This window comes from Hylaeus anthracinus, unplaced genomic scaffold, assembly GCF_026225885.1.
Source record: "Hylaeus anthracinus isolate JK02 unplaced genomic scaffold, UHH_iyHylAnth1.0_haploid 12001, whole genome shotgun sequence".
NCBI lineage: Eukaryota > Metazoa > Arthropoda > Insecta > Hymenoptera > Colletidae > Hylaeus > Hylaeus anthracinus.
This window is the reverse complement of record NW_026534348.1, coordinates 12,277,421-12,298,169: the sequence shown is the minus strand read 5'-3', so window position 1 is coordinate 12,298,169 and position 20,749 is coordinate 12,277,421. Positions and strand designations below refer to the sequence as shown.

At 41.0% G+C, this 20,749-nt stretch overlaps 1 protein-coding gene across 6 annotated transcripts in view; it reads right to left on the bottom strand.

Annotated features, from left to right (window-relative positions):
- LOC128890965 (glutamate receptor ionotropic, kainate 2) overlaps positions 1 to 20,749 on the bottom strand; it is a 276,750-nt gene that overhangs the window by 43,938 nt on the left and 212,063 nt on the right. For all 6 annotated transcript variants that reach the window (XM_054150023.1, XM_054150025.1, XM_054150022.1 and 3 more), the window contains exons 6-7: positions 13,699 to 13,840; positions 1,734 to 1,901 (exon numbers count right to left, since the gene is read on the bottom strand). In XM_054150023.1, the coding sequence (XP_054005998.1) occupies positions 1,734 to 1,901; positions 13,699 to 13,840 (310 nt within the window). The remainder of the gene's footprint in view (positions 1 to 1,733; positions 1,902 to 13,698; positions 13,841 to 20,749) is intronic.

Here is a 20,749-nt window from a genome sequence, read left to right as displayed (position 1 = left end):
AGTTTCGAACGAGATCAGCCCGTCCTTCTCGTCGAACGATCCCGCCTCGTCTATGGGAATAAAGATGCAGATTTATCGCAACGAGGAGAGGGATAGCCGCGACCCTCAACCTCGTATCGGCGTTAAGTTGTCGCAAACAGGACGATTCTTCGCCGGTTTTTCGCTGCCGCAACCGAAAAGTTTGCCAACCGATGCCATCCACCACGGGACTCGTTGGCTTTCAACCTTCCCTGTATTTGCATTCTTATGAGATTCGGCACGTGCTACGGAAAATTGAATTTCCCGCGGCGCTATTCAACTTTTGAATGGGTAATACTCAATTATTACGTACGCCAGCTTATTCTCGAAGAAGGGACGTCGCTTGACGACGCGTTGTACAGGTCCATGAGACCCAAGGTGAAATTAAATTTCCGGGAATTGTCAAAAAAAGAGTAAGGAATATTCATCAACTCAATCTTATTCTATCCAGGACATAATAACTTAATTTCGATAATAATAAATATTTTTCGTAAAAATTCCTGCGATTCGTTCTGTTTTGCTCCTCACTGTAAATCATTCGATTTTCCCCGCCCGAGATAATTGCCCTACATGATAGCGAGCCAGTGGGCCTCTAGCTCCGCGCAAGAAGAAGATCGATGCCGCTGTCAAGAGAGGCTCGCGAGAAGAATGTAAGATTAGAGTGTTATTACGGAAGGCGCGGCGTCTTTAAGCGGCGAGCGTATTTCGTTGTACGTCGCGGGACAATCTTCGCATTTGCATGCATACGGGCCAGCCTGATGAGTTCGTACGCTCGTTCGGCGAGAAAATTACATCGACACCGCAAGCCTGTAACTGTTAAAATCCCTCGTCTCGTCGAGCCCCGCCGCTAATTAAGTTCGCACGCGTGCACAGTGAAATTCTCTCGTTGAAGACGTAACGCCCTCCGTCTGCGGTACTGGTGTGAAAACAATTGCGCGGCGCATATGTTGAAGAAGAAGTGGTTTACGCAGCGAACGTTGCTTGGTGATAGTGGAAATGCGTCTTAGAAAGGTATTTATCATGTGGCGAAATCAGAAACTGAACTGAGGTAACCAAACTAAAAAATAAGTTATATAATAATAATTATTTTGTACGTCTATGTTTTCATGAAGTAAACTGTTAAATCGTACATATGTATTGGGTCATCTGCAGACTGTGAATATTAAATAAAGAAAAACTACAGAAGTTTCATAGTGATGGCATAATGACTTTGCCATAAAGGTGAGATAGTATTATAAAACAAGAAAGATTATCTTCTTTTATAACGCTTAAGGGCATGTTTCACATATTAATTTGAGTAGCAGAAGAATAAGTGGCTGAACTTGTGGGACGACCTAATATATACACACTAGTCTAAATTCACATGTAAATGTAAATATATGTAATATAATAAATAAAATTCATGTGTAAATATATAATTATATTCATACTAATTTAAAATCAAGTTAATTTCATTCGTGAAAGTGTAATACTTGGTGTACAAATATAAATTTTCAATTATATAATTTATTCATCATTTCGTCTACTAAATTAAATAATTCTCCAAGCTTTAACTTACTGGCAAAAGCATGGTATTTTTATTTCAATTGATACAATCAAGGTAATTAATCATTGCCCAACGTTGATTTAACGACTCCGTAACGAGATGTTCATTGTAGCGAGGTAGATCGTTGCTTAATCGAGCGAAAGTATTGAATATGTAAAGTTTGCCATACCTTGTTGGAGTTTTGTCCCATATCCAGCTCCCGATTATAGCGTTTCTCGCCGTAGATCCAATCTTGGACGACGTTCTGAATTTCTGGCTTCTCAGGGTCCACCAATCGGAAGGCAGTGATATTGGTCCCGCCGTGCTTAAATTCCTCCAGGTCGACGCTGTGAAGGTCCTGGAAGGAATTCAAGTAACTTCATGAATCTTCTGAACGGATAGCTGCTTTCCTGCGTGCTATCCGCGTTAAGAATTTCATTGCATGGACATTATAAATGTTTAATATCGGCCCCGTTGTTCGCTCGCGAGTTACATTTATAGAACATTTGTACATAGAATTGAACTTTGGGACTGGAAGACATTGTCACGACGCCGATGTTTTGAATTATGACTGTCTAGAGATTTGGAGATGTCGATGACTCGTGAACGTTATGAAAATTAGAGTGGTCAATGTTTCGGGATTGATTATTCGAAGGATACGATTACACCTTTTATCGATTAAGTAATGTTAGGTAAATTCAACCCTCCATGAACCTAATTATTGTTTCTGCAGACAATTTCCTACACATTTACTTTGGCATTTCAGATTGATGGCGATCGTCATCAATATTGGTCGTAGTTATCTGACACATTATATAATTAAGATGTACGTATAGGTCATCTTATGAAAAAACAAAAATTATTTGACGAAATATCGATATATCAGCATGTGATGTGAAAGTTACACGGACCCATAGAGGGCTAACGAATTAATCACATCACTGAAAATATTTCTGAATAAAATAATATAGAAAGAAGAAAATTCCATAAGAGTCCACTAAAGTATCATTCTCTGCTTCACGAGAATATATTTATAATTGTAATACAAACGGAATCACCGGATTTTCGTAACGGCGACATAATCTCCCCCATTGAAGAACGTGTAAAACGTCAGCGTATCATGCGTGTTCGCCAAGGTAAAAAGAAAATGTTGGAAAGCACTCCCAGGTAAAGAATGAACGAGCGTCTCGAGGCGAGGCGATGATCGATCACCGAGGGGATCGATCGCGTCCCGGTGTCGGTGTATCGTCTCGCTCGTGGACCGGACAACTTGGAGAGGGAGGACAGTAGATCGGGAATAGCAAACTTATCTATCGGTGGCCTGGCCGCGGGACAAAGGATAATAAATGGCCGTGTTCGAGCTGCTTGAGCATTCGAAAAGGTGGACGCGAGTTGCGCTTTGAGGCCGGGGAACTTTAAATCACGCTGCTTGCCACGACGATGTAGATAGCTGGTACGGAGGAGCTGTTCCATTCTATTCCCGAGATATCTCTATTCCTGCTGATAGCCGCCGCTTGTCCAGGCCAAGTAATATCTGTCCTCGGAGCGTGAGCCGGAGATGCGATCGACTTTTATGGTTTGAACGATGCGGAGATGGAGATTGCATTAACACGTTCGCTGCCACGGTGCTCGACGCCACTTTAAATTGAAAACGTGCTTTATTATCATTTACTGTGAACGAACCCTGAGACTCATGAACTTCTAAGTAAAGCTGACATCGTTGAGAGTGACGTAAAATTAAGCACTTTAAATTATCTTCTCATTTTTACAAAGCGTTTGAAACTTTATTTTTTTCCCGTGTTTGAATTAGTTTGCTGCTTTGAGATTACGTGATTTCGTTCTCAATTTTTGTCTTTCTTTGAATAGGAGAATTTTTCTATAGTTCTACTGTATTCAAATTTTTACCTCGAAGGGAGATTTGCATAGATTGAAAGTGGCGATGTCAAGTAAGATAGATGAAAAAGAATGTCTTAAATTGCAGTGCAAAATCCCGCTAGGTTAATTAACAAATAACACTCGGCTGTACAAAACTACTATTGCAGCGACGGAAAACGATGTTTCGATTTAACTCGCCCCGGTTACCAATATGTTCTTCGCCATCGCAGTCTCAGGCAGTAACTTGGACGTCAATATCATCAAAATACGAGATAAAACGGGTGTCGAAGTCGCAGCGTTCCGAGCTGTAAGCGTGGGAAACCTTTCTCTTCATCCTGTCTTCGACAAACCGTAATAAACACATCGGCTCTGTCAGCAGACTGCAACATTCCGAGAGGTGAGGCTTTACAGTTCAATTTTCTCGTAACATACTTCCAGACAACTCAATGATGTGTCAAGCAAATTGGTACTAACGCTTCAAGACAGCGTTTCTCGAAGTGCTTTAGAGCCAGTGTTGAAAGCAATGTTTAAGTGCTAACATGATCCAACATCACGTTCCAATTTCATTATTTCGAACGCATTTATTCTTCGAATAAATATTTTTATCCGTTACAAGTCGAATAAACTTCCATCGAACGTTATTCGTCGAAAAGAAGTAACCCGATTTATTCGAATCTTCTGAATAGAGGTGGAATCCTCCATTTAAGCAACCCTTTTATCAAGATTAAGTCCTTTCTTGTTCTAAGGTAACTTTCTCCTAAAAGTCGTGCCTGACCAGCACGGATGCATCGACGAATTAGCTTTCATCGTATTAGCCTCGCGCCATGAAACACTGATTCCAGTACGTGAAATTATGGCCGTTCGCGGACGCCATCGTATTTCGGGGCCACAAATTTCGACGTGTCTCCCCCGAATTCAGCAACGCCGACGTATTATCGCGTCCCGGTGGTCATTACGGTTATTATGCCCCGTTACGGTTATGATGATTGTTATCGTCGTTATAGCCGCCGTTGCCATTAAGCTTCTTATTACGAGCGTTTAGTAGGCGTAACGTCGTGCTACGAGCGCCTTCTCCTTATTACGACCGAGTTATTTAACTGCCCTTCGTTCACTTGCTACGGTCTAGGCCACCGCCGTTTCCTTGCGTTCAATTTTTTTCTTATTTTTAGAACAGACGCTGTTTAATTATCCCGAGCCGATCGGTCGTCGTTATCGATAATAAGATCGCTCTTTTCGACCCCTTTTCATTTAACGAACGCAATCGCCACGGTCGATGGTTTAATAGGTCTCTGTTTGTTTAACCTCCTCCGTAACGAATTATTCTCCTTTAAGGGGGAACAAGTTGTAATTGAATTACAAGATTAAAATTTGTAAGTGAATTTTTCTAATGGTATTTTCTTGCTTTATACGTCTATTTTCCTGGCTACCATTTTTAGGAATTTGAATAAATTATCGCGCTTACTTTTTTATTAAAATATGATCGATTACAGACGATTTTGTCGTTAATAAGGCGCGATTGTATAACAGACGGTTCATCAATGCCCGATTAGAGCTCGTTACATGCAAATTATTTACCTCCGTTCGCGGAGGTTCCTTTCATTAATCCATTACATCTTTTATCGAATCGTTTCACCGCTGGTTTTACCGGTCGCCTCGACGACCAGGCCTGTATTTTCCGTGCTTTTCAGCGACGCTTTGAGCGTCACGTGCGAACCCTGCTCGTTTTTCCGAGCAAAACACGCGACTAACATGTGGGTTACAAAGAGAGGCAGAAATGAAAAGCGGGGAAGAGGCGTGCAACATTGGATATCAGGTACAGAATACTCTCACGGATTTACGCTGAGTTTTTCACGCGCGAAATAAATTCAGCTCTGACCAATTTTCGATACCAAACCCAGCGTACCTATTGCGAGACCGGAATAGTACTTGGAGCCGGGTATTCAGAGAGGAATTGCGCATACTTTTCCAACGGATTCTATAGCCAATTTTCAGAGAAAAATTGCTTTTTGCACTTTTTCACGCCGGGTGCGGTGGGTTCGACTCCCTGCGTGTAGTTATCGTGATTCGAGCACCTGAACAGTTCTAGCAACAAATAATGGATAAAAAGGTTCGCGGCCATTCAGGATTTCTCTGGAGCTTCGTATAAATTCGAATGTTCCTGAATTTCTGACTTTCGTACCTAATTAAAGGAATATTTTTTTAAATATAATGTTCAAGTGTTTCATTATTAACATTATTAATAACTTTGTGTGTAAAGTAAATTAATAGTTACACACTCGTGTCGTGATGTGTAATTATTGGAAATATTTTCAGACTTAAGATGAAGCTTGTAATTAACACCGAAACTCACGTTTCAATTTGGAATGAATATTAAAAACATCATTTTTCAACGATGATTATATAAATTCGTTAGGATAAAGAAAGTGTATACGAAGCCAGCGACAATGCAGAATTAAAAACAAAATTACCGACCGTATTTTGTTATGAATTTTCCACATTTGTAAGCGTAGAATTCGCTGTGCGCGTAAGAGGAATTAACAGGTGTTGTTGACTAGACAATTTTGTACTGTTTTGCATTGGCAGAGAGATTGAACTCTACGATGAAAGTATTGTCTGCAGTACATTAAGTGCTTTCGTAACAACTCACTGAAATCTGTTAAGTAGGTATGAAAATATTAAAATTCAAATAGATTAAGGGTTAAGAGGCTTAGACCTGCAGTTTAATTCTATCTTATAACTCTGACGAGATGAACAATTAACCAATTTGCTTAGACAAACACTGCTTTGAAGAGAAACACGAAAATGATTTCTGTTTTGATGCAAAATGTATATTCCCAGGAGTACGAATCTTATCAAATTGGATCTAAATTAATTCCAGGTTAAGCTCGGCAGTTCTACTATTGATCGTTACAATTATTTTGAAACCTTTTCACTGATCCAATTACTTTCAGGTCTAGCCGCAGTAACACTATCAGAGAATGACTTGGTAACCTTAGTCAGTCACCTGTCGCAAACGAAATCTCCAGAAATGATAAGGCCAGTTCCTTAGGGAGAATTCTCGCGCGAGTAGCGTACGAAACGTATCTTCTAGGACGTTGACTGTTGAGTCAACCGTCGATCGATAGCCATCATTCTCCGTGATTTACGTCGCTCGACGAGTTCCACATACCAAACTCCCGCTTGTCCTACGGCTAAGGACATCCTCGCGAGTCGGAGAAAAATGCTGCGTACGCGTTTTGAATGATAATCGCGAGTGGGTTGCGCAATGCTCGCGAAATCTTCGCGCGAGGGATTTGCTGAGAGTGTCTATCACGTTGAAACGTATTTCAATGGGGGGAGTTATAAGATGTTCGAATTCGGGAAGCTTTTAATCGGAGATAGGAGACATTTTCCTGTAGATTAGAATTTTTTTAAAAATTGAATGAATAAATGAATAACTTTCAAGCAGTTGATAGAAGAAATAGAAGTTGCAGCTGCATCGTTAACTCTTTCAGACCTGGCGTCCGCAATTGAGGGCACTAAACTTAAAAATTACCGACACAATCGTTTAGGACGAATGTTCTTATTTGTGCATATCATTAATACTAAAGGATTAAAATGAAATATGTTCAGACGGTATTCCATTCTGCTGGACACCATCAGGTGCTATACAATCATTGATTGTCAATATATCTTTTCTTATTTTTGTATCCAATTTAAATATCAATGGATAATAAAACAATATTAACAGAATGTGAACACCAGAATCCTACTTCAAAATAATAATAACTAAATTCTATTCAAATGGAATGTGTACTTAAAAAAATACTACTATTATATGATACTACGTAACACGTCAGTTAGGGCGCAAGAAATGGACCAAAAATTTTACCATGGGAACAGATAGAAGCTCCACTGTGTTCGTCGAATAACATGAAACGTATCTTGGAAACAACGCCGCACATTTCCAGTTTCCCTTCGCCGCATGAAACGTTTCAGAAACACCAAAATCATTCATATCCCGGAGTAGAACGCAAACATGATAAGTACACTCGAACGTTTGAGCCGTCCAGTGTTCAAAGCGAGCCCAAACATATGCTCAAACCCGGCGCGTCTATGATTCCCCTTTGCAATGATTCCCCAGCCAGTTACAGCAAGGTAAACAGTAACACTTAGCTTTCGGGAGTCCGTGCACAAAGGGACCCCGAGATAATTAGCAATTTACAGTTAGAACAACTATGACTGCCCGTTTGCATATCGTACGTGGCTACGACCAAGCGAGGACGGTAAGTGATAAAAAGTAAATAGCCTGTGTAACCTAGGGTCGGATGGCCGTAGTTTATCTCGGCTGCGTCTACCAGATTTCAATTTAGATCCATTAAAATGTAAATTGGAGACGGTATTTGTTCAGACGCGAGGTCCGAGGCGTGCGCATTGTTCCCGTGCTGTTGCTAGAGACTGTACCCCGGGGTCTAGTTTCTCGCTGAACAGGGAAGAAGCTTCGCCGTGTCGACGAACCGTTCGGCAACAACCCCTCGCGGCCATTGGCGGTTTTTAATGGCCGTGGTTTAGCTCGTTAGTCCTCCGCAACGCGATGTTTATCGCGATCAGGGGCAACGAGTCGATCCGAGCCAGCTGATAGGACATCCTGCGCTAGAGAGACGTTGTTGCGCCTGATGGAGGCATCGAAACGGGAACTAGATCTATTATTTGTGTTGCGATTCATATGTCAATTACATCGACACCTGGTAAGTTACATACTTTCCTATTAACAGGATATCAATAAAAAAAAATCGAAAGAAAGAAAATCAGATTAATGAATCGACTTTAAAAATATTAGCAAACGTACGAAGAAACAAGTGTTAACCCCTACGAAAATCTTTAAATCTTTTTTAAACATCGTACTAACTGCGTATACGTAACTTCGTCGTAATAAAAGTGAGTTAATCGTCGATTTTTTTTTTCTTGGATTTAATCCAATTTACCAACGGTTTCTTCCAAACAAAAATCGTGCTCGACATTATGCAGAATCCAGCACGGAGGCGGAGCAGACTTCCGGTCATACGAAATTAACTTCGAACCGTAGCTGTCGTGTTCGTCCGTGAAATCGAAATCGCGTGCAATTAGTGCCACTTAAAATTACCGGCGAGAGGAATTAAATGAGCGCGATGTTTGCGCGGCGTTAATTGCAATTAAAACCGTAAAACCGACGACAGACTTGAGTAAACATAACTTTCCAATTATTGCTTCTCCACCTATTCCGAGAGTCGCGACTTACATCACGATTACTCTCTCGGGTCAGCTATGCTTCGAAGAAGCAAATCCCTGGATAACGATAAATTGCTAATTACCCCCGGGGGGGGGGGCAGCCTCGTCAACTGCAATAAAGGCATAGCAAATTTCATCCAGTTGATTTTTCAGTTTAACACACATTAAATATTCCCTTGCAGTTATCAGTAATGAGTTCGTAAAACAACGATGTTTGCCTTTTCTTCTTGCTTTCGAGATTATTGCTTCATTTAAGCATTTTACTCTTCGACATTTATCGTCATTAAGGTGGTTGACTGGGGTAGAACGCTATGGGGATGATGTTGATTTACGAACTTCTTTTATGAAACGTTATTATTGAGGTACATGCATTTAGAGTGTTTTTTAAGATTGAGAATCTTTTTGTTCCGTGACACAGCTTGAAAAGGGGGAAAGCGATGAATGTAGAGATGGACAGCGAATAAAGAAGAGGACGCACAGTATTAAAATTATTTAAACTTGAAATTAAAAAAATATAAACGACGATGCGTCACCGGTCCAATCAAGAAACCTGTTTCCCTAGAATGCCAGGCTGGTTTCTAAAAAATCAACATACGTGTTTATCTTCTATATTTATTTTTGTCTATATTTCTCATTCATATTTTCTCATTCATCATTTCTCATGTTTTCGTTGAAAGCACATTTTACTCGTTGTTTTTTTAACTTTATAAATAATATAGAGCAGGGTACATTTCTCTGCAACGGCGAAAGCCAAATTTCCAATTTGCGTTATATATTTTGTAGTGTCCGCGCCTCCCATACCCAACAATAAGGAGTCAAATAAGAACACGAAACGTAGGGTACGGGAGTGGTTGCGTAGGTAAAGCGGTCGACTGTGGATCCGAGGATCGTGGATTCGAATCGCCATGCCTTATTTTTCGGTTAGACTCCTACAATTTTTTGATGATCAACTCATACATTTGACAAACTCTATCACTAAAGTGTGGCGCAATTCTACAATCACCGTTCAAAATATTATTTTATTCAAAGCACACAACAATTATAATTAAAAGTATTATTAGAAAACTATTTCATCTCTGAATTTAATCCAACTTTGTTCAGTAACCATCAGAAAATTCACGTGCACGGGTAGTACAAACAAAATGCACGCGTTGCTTGCAACGCGATGCAAGAAACGGCATTATTTATGGACAGACTTGATAAATGCGAAGATGAATACGGCCGCAGGCGAACGAATTTTCCAATTACATCGAGCAATCCAAGGGTAAAAGTAAGCGCCGCTGGGGCTCGGAACGGATACCTTGAAATAATTCCTGGTCTGGACAAGACTCTTTTATTCCTTATTCTTGATCGCGCTGTGAATCATATTCCAGATGTATCCCACCGAATAATTGCGCGGTGCATCGCGGACAAGAGAGCTGCAAATTGTCCTTGTATCGTGAGTAATTTATAATCACAAACTTGGGATGAATCCGTGCTAGTGTTTTTTCCCTTGGCACCTCCTGCCATTATATTACTTGAATTATTATCTTTGCTGTACTTTGGACCACAAATGATTTATTTAAAATTCTAAATTTATTTATTTTGACTTTTCTTATAACTCCCAATATGTAACTGATTTAAAGCTGTGCTAAATTTAAAGCTGTTACTATTTCAGTCCAAACCAGCTGCAATTTTGATTTATTTTAAATACACTTAAACCACAGTCCAACTACTAAAAACAAGAAACACTTCTCTCAAGCTTGTCAACATTCTTTTACCAATAAATATAATTTCGTGATCACTTCGTTCCGTGCTCGTTTCTTGGCCAAACAGTCGCGATTCGAGAATTCGAAATCGATAACTGTATGTTGAATCGGATATCGTCCCGATTAACGGCGTTCAATTCTGATCATGGCCCGGATAATTAAGGGGAGGTCAAACACAATTAGATGAGCCAGACGAGTCGAACATTAACCTTGCCGTTTAGTCGTGGCAATAGACGTAGGTCGATAGTAATATCCGCGATACGCTTGCGATTTCAGCGTGACGATAGGGGCATGAGCAAGAGGAAGAAGATATTGATTGTATCCGTATGTTCGTAAAAGGATATATTGGAACGTGTAATGGCTTTGTTATCGTTCATCCGTAACTCGTCGATCATATTTTTCATCCTACAGTCTTCGTGCCTCTGTCGGAGATCATTTCGCTGGATCCGTATCAGAGGTAGGATCAATTTTCATCTGGGATACAAAACTTCCAGCAACGAATAATGGATGAACAACTTCTGATTTCTCATCTGTTCGTTAAAAATTGCAGCCTGGGTTATAACGTAGTGGTTCATATATCTCTTTAGAACTCTGTATCTTGGAGTCTGTATCATTTATTTGAATTATTGAAGTCTTGAAGGGGATGGGAGTTGATTCCTAAAACCCTGAGGCAAACGAGAATTAGTTTAAACTTATAGCTACATGAACCATCCACGGTAATCATTTAATAAATTAAGAGATACACGGTTTATCCTCTATATTTAAATCGCGTTTGTCTACAGAAGCTTTTCGGATAATTGTGAGAGCTGATCGAATAAAATCGTGCCCAATAGTATAGGTAAATTAGGTAAAATACCTAATATAGGAATATACCTAGTATAGGTAATCAGTATAGGTAAATTAACGGTAAGTAGAGAGGACAGAGTAATTCAGTAAACGCGCGAATATTGTCTCCTATTAGAGAGATCCAGATGATGACTGGTTAAATTCGTGTCTGAGCAATGTTGAACCATAAAGGATCTTGAAATGCACGAGACAGTTACTAATTTACCTGAAATGATATTACTGACGCTGACAACTTCAAAGTTACAGTACAATTGCGATCGTTTGTCTTGCATTTATAATATTTGAGGGGAAAAGCGTTGATACAAATAACATATTAATTTGTTATAACCGAGTTTTACTGTACACCCACTAGGCAATGTTTATTTCATTTAACTCACTGATGAATGCTCACGTTAAAACTTCCAGGTCTATTAATTATTAAACATAGCATATTATATTAAATTCCAGAGAACAATGCAGTAATATTAAAAACAACCCTGAGACTAAATTTACACATAAATCCTCTCTCTAGAGATTGGAGGTAGAATTCCGCATTGCAACACTCGACACGGAAAAAATATGAAAAGTTTTATCAGGAACAGCGTCATATAGAGTTTGCTTGTCACGTGGAACGAGACGGAGCGACACGATATGTCCATTCCATGCATCCTTCTGGAACTTTGCTCCCTGACACTTACGTTCCAGGAGAAAAGTTGGAAAAGAAAGGTTATCGAGGAACGATCGACGATATTGCAACGATCCAACCACCCACCCCAGCTGTTTTAGAACAACACGTACGACAATTTCACCCATTGGCCCCGCTCGACGGAATTCGAATCACAGAAACTCGCGCAGACTGTTGGAACCTGGAGGATATTCTCTTTGCGCAAACAACTACAAAGGAGACTGGTCCATTAATGCAGAAACGTGATCGAGGAAATTGGTGGAGGAACAGGGAATGGATAAACACACACGTGCGAGGACACCCTCTAGTACCTTTGAATTTGCATCGACATGACACCGTCTATAACAAGACTGTTACAGAGCTGTTTTGTTTTTGGTTTAATTAGCTGCTTGAACCATTCGAATGGGGAATCAGGGGAACTGGGATTTCTTGTAGAATTTTTCTATGTTCCAATACCTAGTCGAGGTTATGAATCAATTTGTTTAGGAAAAATCAAATGAACTAATGGAACGTTTGAATTTGAAACCATTATTATACAATGTATTGTATACGTGCCAATATTTAATAAAAACAACTACAGAAATAACGGTATAATGACTGTGTCAGAAAGGTGAGAAAATATAAAATGCGAGAGATTCTTTTCTAACTCATAATAGTATGTTTCACATAATAATTTGAGTAGCATATGTATAAGTAGCATGAACTTTCAGGACGGCCTACTACTATTCATAAATCCAAAAGTCTTCTTTACATTCAATTCACTTAATTAACTCCCGCATCAGACTAAAACCTAACCAGCAAGGCCAAAACAGCTCAAGATCCCCCGTTGCACAGAGAACTGTCCCATTGTTCCAGGACACTCCGCCGAGTGGCCCTAGTATTCAAGAGTTCCTATTAAAGAAGAAGACTCCGTGGCGAACAATTAATACTAGACGTCAGGGTTCGCTGCTAAATTCTGCACGTTTACAGAAATTCCTCTAGATTTCTCCAGTGGGCGAGCAAAAAGTAATCGTACCATTCACCAGCGAAGCGGTTCAAACAGAACAGGAGTTTATCTTTCCTTCATTGTTCATTATTATTTCCTGCGGGGATGCCGGAGGATCATTTCTCAGCACGAGAAAACAATTTCACCGGGGGAGAACGTACTCGAGAATGGAACGAACGAATGTTTTCCCTCGCCATTCTCGTATTCTACCTCTTCCTCTCTCTCTTCCTCCGCCTCGCTTCAACAGTAGAACGGACAAGCCGCGTAATTCGAGTCTAATAAAACGCGGGCGCGTTCATCGCGTTACACGGGCGCCTCCGACGACGGCGAGTGCCGGCATCGGTGCACGCTAAAAGTTCCATTAAAGTCGAGGCCAGACAACCGGGAGCCTCACGTTCCCCCCGTTAACGTTGATTCGAGCGACGAAGCCCACGGACGAGCGACAGCCCCCTAGCAGCCAATCTCATCGAGGCAAGAGCATCGTCCGGTTATCGAATCCTTCTCGCGTTCTTATCGATAATTTACCTCGACTCCGCCGAACGGGGAACCCTTGTCGATTTCGATTACGAAAACGAACCGAGTCCCGTAGACTCGGAAAAAAAGGCGTCGCGAGGAAAAATCGAACGAACGCGGCGGACTCGGACGAATTAGTTTATGCACGCGTCCCTCTTGTCGGACACGGTCCCCTCTAATTGCCAGCCGGCTCGCGAGGGAAAGATACTGTTTCGACCGAACACGAGACTCTAGAAGTCGACCGTTAATTGCGTTTCCATTTAATTAAAAGACTCACCAGAGAGGTGATGAGGTAGCTGTGATAGTCGCTCATCATCCCTATTTGCTGCGCCTGCTTCAACACGTCGTAAATCCTCTCCGTGGAGCAATCCAGTACGATGTGCGACTCGGCCGAGTTCTTTATCTGCTTCAGCAGCGGCCTGAAACAGAAACGGAGTATTCGTAGGCGTTAGGAGAGAAATTGGTGGGTGCAAAGTCCCTCGAGAGACGTTGCTCGCGTCTGCGGCTGATACAAGATTTTAGATGGACTGGACATGACCATGACAATTGGTGTTATTGTAAAAATCATATAGGTAGCTACAAGCAGTCCCATAAGTATTCGTACCCTCTATGTCTATTAAGGAAATTTCCCTGAATTCACCAGTCAGCTGTGCCCGACGAGTATACTCGTCATGGAGAAGTGGCAGTATTTTCTGTCATGACGACTATATTCGTCTATAGATGTATATGTAGCCATTGCTTGATTCTCACAACACACATAGAAAAGAGAACGCTACAGCTGACTGGTTAAATGACAAGTTCGATGTTTCCAAATAAATGCTTTATTATAAATATATATATACATTTGCGTGCGAATATATATATGTTTAAAGTTCATTCATGTACGTATTTATGATAAAATATTTGTGTGGAAACATCAAACTTAGTATTTAATTTAGACAAACAAGTTGAAAGAGGTAAATAAACAGCATTTTACTAATACAAACTACCTGAAATTTTGTAATTTCTTTTCTTGGCACTTTGCTACAGTAGAACGAAGACATTTCACTTGAATAAGTGAAGAGTATGTTTTACCATCTCGAAAATAGTGGATGGACTCTCGAAAAAGAATGGTGGCGTGTTTGTTGCGCGTTATATACGGTATGCGAACAATGGAAGGGATTCTAATCCTTTGGTGTCGAGCAGAATTACAGGGAGGACGCTACTATTTCTTGCATTTCATGTAACATTCAACTAGCTGGCAGCGAACCAGCGATAAACCGATCGTGAAACTAAACTATTCAACGTCCGACGCTTCAATAATTTTCTACATTGTCCATATCCTCAATAGTATCATCGATCCCGCGAGGCTCATTGAAATTCACCGCTATCAAAATCCAATTACCGCGGAACGTATCGGTGCGCCGCGAAACGCGCAACATCGAAACGTTAGAACCAACAAGCTAAACGTTCGCAAAATTCTAGAATTTCCTTCGTTGGACATCCAAAATTAACTGGGACAAATGAGTTTATAATACGTTTAGGATAGATACAATTTGAATATTATTCGACGGTATTAGTAACAAATGACATCGTCAATTTCTTTTCTTATCTACAAAGTTAAGATTTTATCTCGAGACTATTGAAAATTGAACAATTTAACATTTGTCGTAGTATTTAATTTTTTAATGTCAAAAAATTCACGAATCCCATCCAGATTTATTTTCATTATTGTCTCATTTTTGGAATTAATTTTTTCAATTCCTTAATGGAAAGTCCTGTCTCCCATTTCTGGGTGACGCGGCGACCAACGTGTTAACAGAAAATGGAATCTGATCGGTTTGATTAGGAGTCGAGCTCGGGGCAAATCTTTCCACGAGGCTGTTCGCACGCATTTATTTGCAGCGTCCTCGCGAGACGTGGAGCTTCCGATTCCGGAGGTACTCCTATGCCTAGTGCACTTCCCTGATCAAAATTTCATATCGTAAGCAGCGGCAGCAACGGTGGCCTCTATCTGTGCCCTGTGCCCGCCATCCTTTCGCTCCTTCCTCTCATCCAACATGCACGATAATGCGAATCTCCTTATGCGGCCTCTGGAAGTTGGACCGCCGCTCATTGCGGGAATTTTTCATACGCCGTGCATAATTCACCGGAAACTCTCTTTTATGCGCGTCGTTCCGGCGCACGGCCTGCTCCTTAAGATCCACGCTCGCGTGACATTAAAGTCGTGGCATTTTAAACTCACAAAAGTCTGCGTGTTCTTTTTTCTAGGCGTTTTAATGCAGTAGCGTGTCACAAGACGTTACTGTAATATGGCGTAGTAAAAGTGTGTCACTGTGGGACCTTTTCTCCAGGAACGATTCCTCGACATGTGCTGGAAAGGGAGGAGAAACATTTTTATTGTGGTGAACAGGTGTTCAGTTTAGGTGAAAAGCGAACGAAAATGATTTAAAAGCATTATATTTTGTTATTTCTTGGAAAAAAGGCAACCAATTAAGGTGGACCACTTATTACAAGTGACATTCAACTTTTTGGTCCCTCGAGTAGCTTCTTTTAAACTCCATTAACGATCATTTAAGAGTATCAGTATTACGTTCATTAATTTCATTAGCGAAATTAATATTCCAGGGTAATATTCAAAATAATAATCCCCTTGGAATATTAAATATGACAGTAACGAATTATAATTATAATTGCAAGCTCTGTCAAAATCGTCGAAAACAGTACCTGATGTACCATAATCAGGTCACGAAAGAGTTTCGCGAAATCATAGCGATAACGTCATGGTTACAAATCTGAATCATTCAAATAGGACGCATGGGACAGCGAAATATTTCGATAATTCAATAACCAACCAAATCATCGTTCTGTTTATCGACTAAGGGTTCATGCAGCGAAAACACGCGCATTAATCGGGCGCAGTGGGGGCAATTGCTGTTTCGCTCATTTTAATCAAAAGTTTCGCGAAACAACGCAGGTTGCGTTCGCAAGGAACGACGGAAGTTCCGCGAACGACCAGAGCTGTCCATGTGACGCGTATAAAACTGCCGCTTTTGGCTTTTATTGCGCGGAAGGTGTCCGTCGGAGAATTCTTCATGATTGGCTGGATTTATGGGGGCGTATTTAAAGCACAGCGTGCAACAAGATTTGCAGTCGCTGACTGCGGCCGCGTCGAGTTTTACGCATTACGATCTTTTGTAGAATTTGAGGGCTATTAATATACCCATTAAGAAGTTTCAATAGGGTAAACGGGAGGGAGCGATAAATAATCACCTTTCTATGAATGGAGGGTTTTAAGTAATGGGTTTTAAGTAATTTCATAATGGTTGAGTAATTATGGCCTGGACCTGATTTAAATAATGCATGTTGTTAATGCTCAAGGACCACTTGGCTTCATTATTACTGAGATTTTGATACTCTTACTCTCGTAAGTGATGTTCAAACTAAGACGGGGATTATTTAAACTGAGTAATTTCAGTAATCTAAGTCAATAATTTTGTGGACAAAGTGTGAAATTTCTTCGGTAATCTAGGTCAATCATTTTGTTGACAAGGTGTGAAATTTCGTCAGCAATCTAAGTCAACCATTTTGTTGGCAAGGTGTGCATTTTCTATGGAATCGAGTCTCTTATTTCGTGAATCTCAAAGTGGTGCGTGAGAGCGTAGCCAGGGGAATTCCCTTTGAGTCCTATGTCGTGAACCAGTGTCGTTCGTCGACATTACGACGCCGCAGTATCGCGGCGCCTTTAAAAATGCACGTCCACTTTGCGACGCGGTTCCCGTTTAAGCGATGCACGCGCCTACGTATGTCCAGCGGCGTGGTTCGTCCCTTCTTTATTCAGAAGCGGTTTCGCGTCACTTCCGGTGGCGACGAGTCCTCGCGAGTCTGAGGTCAACGACGCGATAAAGCTCCGTTTTCCCACGACGCGAAGTCGCGACTTCTGAAAGCTCTGGGCAGTCGAACCGCTACGAAGTAGAGCCTCTTTTGAGAATTAATTTGGAGGAAAGGATTGCAAGTTTAGTCCTTTCCTCTTAGATAATGTTTATTTATACATCAAAGAGTGAGAAGAACTTTTTCAGTTACATGGGTGTGTTGAATTGGCTCTGGACGCCAAAGTTGGCTGAAGGGGCAGCTTTGAGGAGTTTTGTTGGGTTTCGCGGTGACCCGAGGTTTAAAAATAAAAATTTGGAAGTTTCTTTGATGATAGTTGGGGAACTTGTATGTTTTTCATGATCCTATAAGAGAGCAAATTAAAACAATATTGAAATTTTGTATTTACAAAAGTGATCACAGTGTCTTCACCGTGGTATGACATCCTTAAATAACTATTTCGGAGACTGGTTTCATTATTGAAAAGCGGTTTAACGCCACTACGCCTTGGTGTCCTTTAAACAGCGTTTTTACGATGGGTAGTACGATCCATGGAAGTTACTGGACAGTAGGCCAGGCTAAACAATGTACAACGTACCGTTTCACTTTACGACTGCTCATAAATCGTCGCGATTCCGAAAGCACAGTGACAGAGACAAAAGACCGGCAAGACATTTGGTTTGCAAAATCGATAAGAATTGTTCCTATCTCGTTTCATGCGTGTCAATTAACATTTATATGAACTTCTCCTACATACTCCTTCGAAATGTACTTTTATCAGAAAGGATAAGAAAGATACCCAGTAAGACTTCGCACCTGGGAATTTTTACTCGCTCCTCAACGCTCAGGAAATGGTGATGGAACATCGCGAGAACTGACACCTAAGCTTATTTCTAGCGATAGCCAGGAACAAGGGGTATAAAGTTTGCATTGAGAATGATAAGGAATCGATACGACTTTCCGGTGGAACGAACCAGTTCGACGGCGCGGGTTTCCTCGGCACTCTGTGCCTTTCTTCCAGCTACTCGGGCTCCTTGTCGTTCTCGTCTCGCTCTCCCTTAACTTAATGCCATCGTGGAAGCTCCGTTCTTAAAAGGCTCAAACGGTCCAGCGCAAGCCGAGCAACGTCTCTTATTTCTTCTCCTTCGCACAGCTCTTTCTCCCGCCACTTTACTTGGCTCGTCACCGGTCTAGATGGCTTTCGAGATACCTTTGGAGATTGTCGTCCTCGCAAAAGGATAGGCTGCCCCGACTGAAAGATACTGTCGCGGAATGACTGGCGACAAGCCCGGTCTCACGGAATTTTTTAATCCTGCGGAACGGGAATAGGGGGGAGAGAGCGTGGTAACGCGAGAAGGATCGAAAACGAACGTCCCTCGATGAACGTTCCCAGAAACGAGATAAAAGATAGATGGAACCGGAACCAATGGTTACGCAGGTAATAAACGCGTCCGTTACAATGTGACTAATGAGATCCTCGGTTTGTATGTATTGAGATTGATGACCGTACGCGGGCAAATAATATCGTTCCGCTGGATTTATTAACGCGTCGCGTTTGATGCGTTGATGAAGTATTTGCGTGTCGCGTATGGGTGGTTTGGTTTCGGTGTTTAATTTGATCGGGGAAATTGACGATCGTGGAATTGTATCCTGTGGACAGTGAAGGCTGTGATGATGGGCTTTCCCACGATTTTCGAGCGATTGGAGGTAAGGGTGGAAAATGGCGGAAAAGTTCGAAATAAAAGTGAAAGAAGGTAGTGGAGTCGAGGATGAGGGTAGAAAAAGGTCGTTGGGGGTATTGTACACATGACGAGGCGTGTACGGGTCGTTCAAGGGATTGTGGGCACTAATGACGGAAACTTTTTACTTCTAACTTTTATAATCGACATAGGGCTCCGTCAAAAAGCGTAAGCTATTTTTCATTCTGTTCGTCGCGTTGAAATTAGCTTCGTTGAATTTCGCCAAATTTAGTTTAACCTGACGGTAAATGCTTTGCCTTCGTGAACGGCGCCCAACAACAAAGTTTACCAAAGGTAAAACATTGTTGGAGCGAATTAATATAGTTTTTACATCGCGATGGTAATTATCCGCGGAGTAAAATAATTCTGGAGTAATTTCGAATGTAGTACAAGAGCTGGATTAATTGACTTCGAACAAATCTCAACTTCGATGAAATTGGTAAATAATTGATTTGGAATGATTAAAGAATAGAACTTTGTGCGAGTAATTTTTTAACGATCCATCAAAATAATTAATCCGAAGAATCCACTGATGAAAAGTATTATTTCTCGTCAGATTGAAAGTAATAACAATTTTTCAGGACTGCGGCTTGGCTTGATTTTCGAGGATAGTTCTAATCATCGAGTATCTTGTAGCATTTAGAGCAGAAATAGGTATTTGGTTGAAATTGCCCCTGTCAACATAATACTGCTTGGCTACTGATGTTATACGAGGTGCTAGATAATGGCCCTGTAGCCGGTTAAAATTACCCTATTTATTTCGCTTATCACTATTTTCACCACGGTTATTCCGACCGCCCACTTATCTTCTGTCAAATTTAAACTAACACTTTTTGCATCTAATACGGTGCTTCCTAGAGCTTCACATTTCCTGTAATTACAATGGCACGTTCATTTAGCACAGCGTAAGTAATTAGGAATTTAGTAATGAACGAGATAATGATTATTATTTACATATATTTTTATAAAACCGTAGACAGCTTTTATTATACTTTAATAACTACTGTGGGTTTAGGCAACTACTGTTCACAAACAAAGATTTACGTTTTGGTGGAACCTAATGGACTTGATATAGATATTGAAGTTTATTTAGCAATTTTTTGTTTGTTTCATTAAATCCAAATTCACTGAACCAAATATCAAAGTTGAATTTTCTAAAAAACAAATATTTCACAAGCTATACTTAACATATCTATGGTCGCTATCAATGTCCAACGATTGACTTATTCTAACTATCATTCCCAGTTTAGTTTCCCAACCCACAAGTGTCACCGAATACTATCACTCGTTCCACGCGATCAAACCCAGCCCAACCTCCCCTACGCTTATTTCGCGAACTAAATTTCGCAAGTCTGTGATCTCCACCTAAATTCAAGCAATTGACCAACCATTTATTCACACATTACGAACGATTCGCGCCGCGAACTGCGTTCGAACGTAGGAAAGGAAGAGGGCGAACGTAGGAAGCGCTTAGACGAACTCCTACGTACTCTAGCCGCGGGGGAAACTCGGCCAGACAACTCGTCCAGCAATTTGAAATTCATTTTGTTCAGGCAGTAAACTTCTGTCGTTACGGGCGTAAAGTTACGTTCGGCCATGAAATGTGCCAGAAATTTCTCTCGCTTAAAAACAATCGTCCACCGTGAACGTGAAAGTAGCTCGTTTTCTTTCATGGAAAAGACGCGGTCCTGTACGGGGAAGGGTGTCTCGATCGATTGCGCTCGTTCCAACGTCGATACG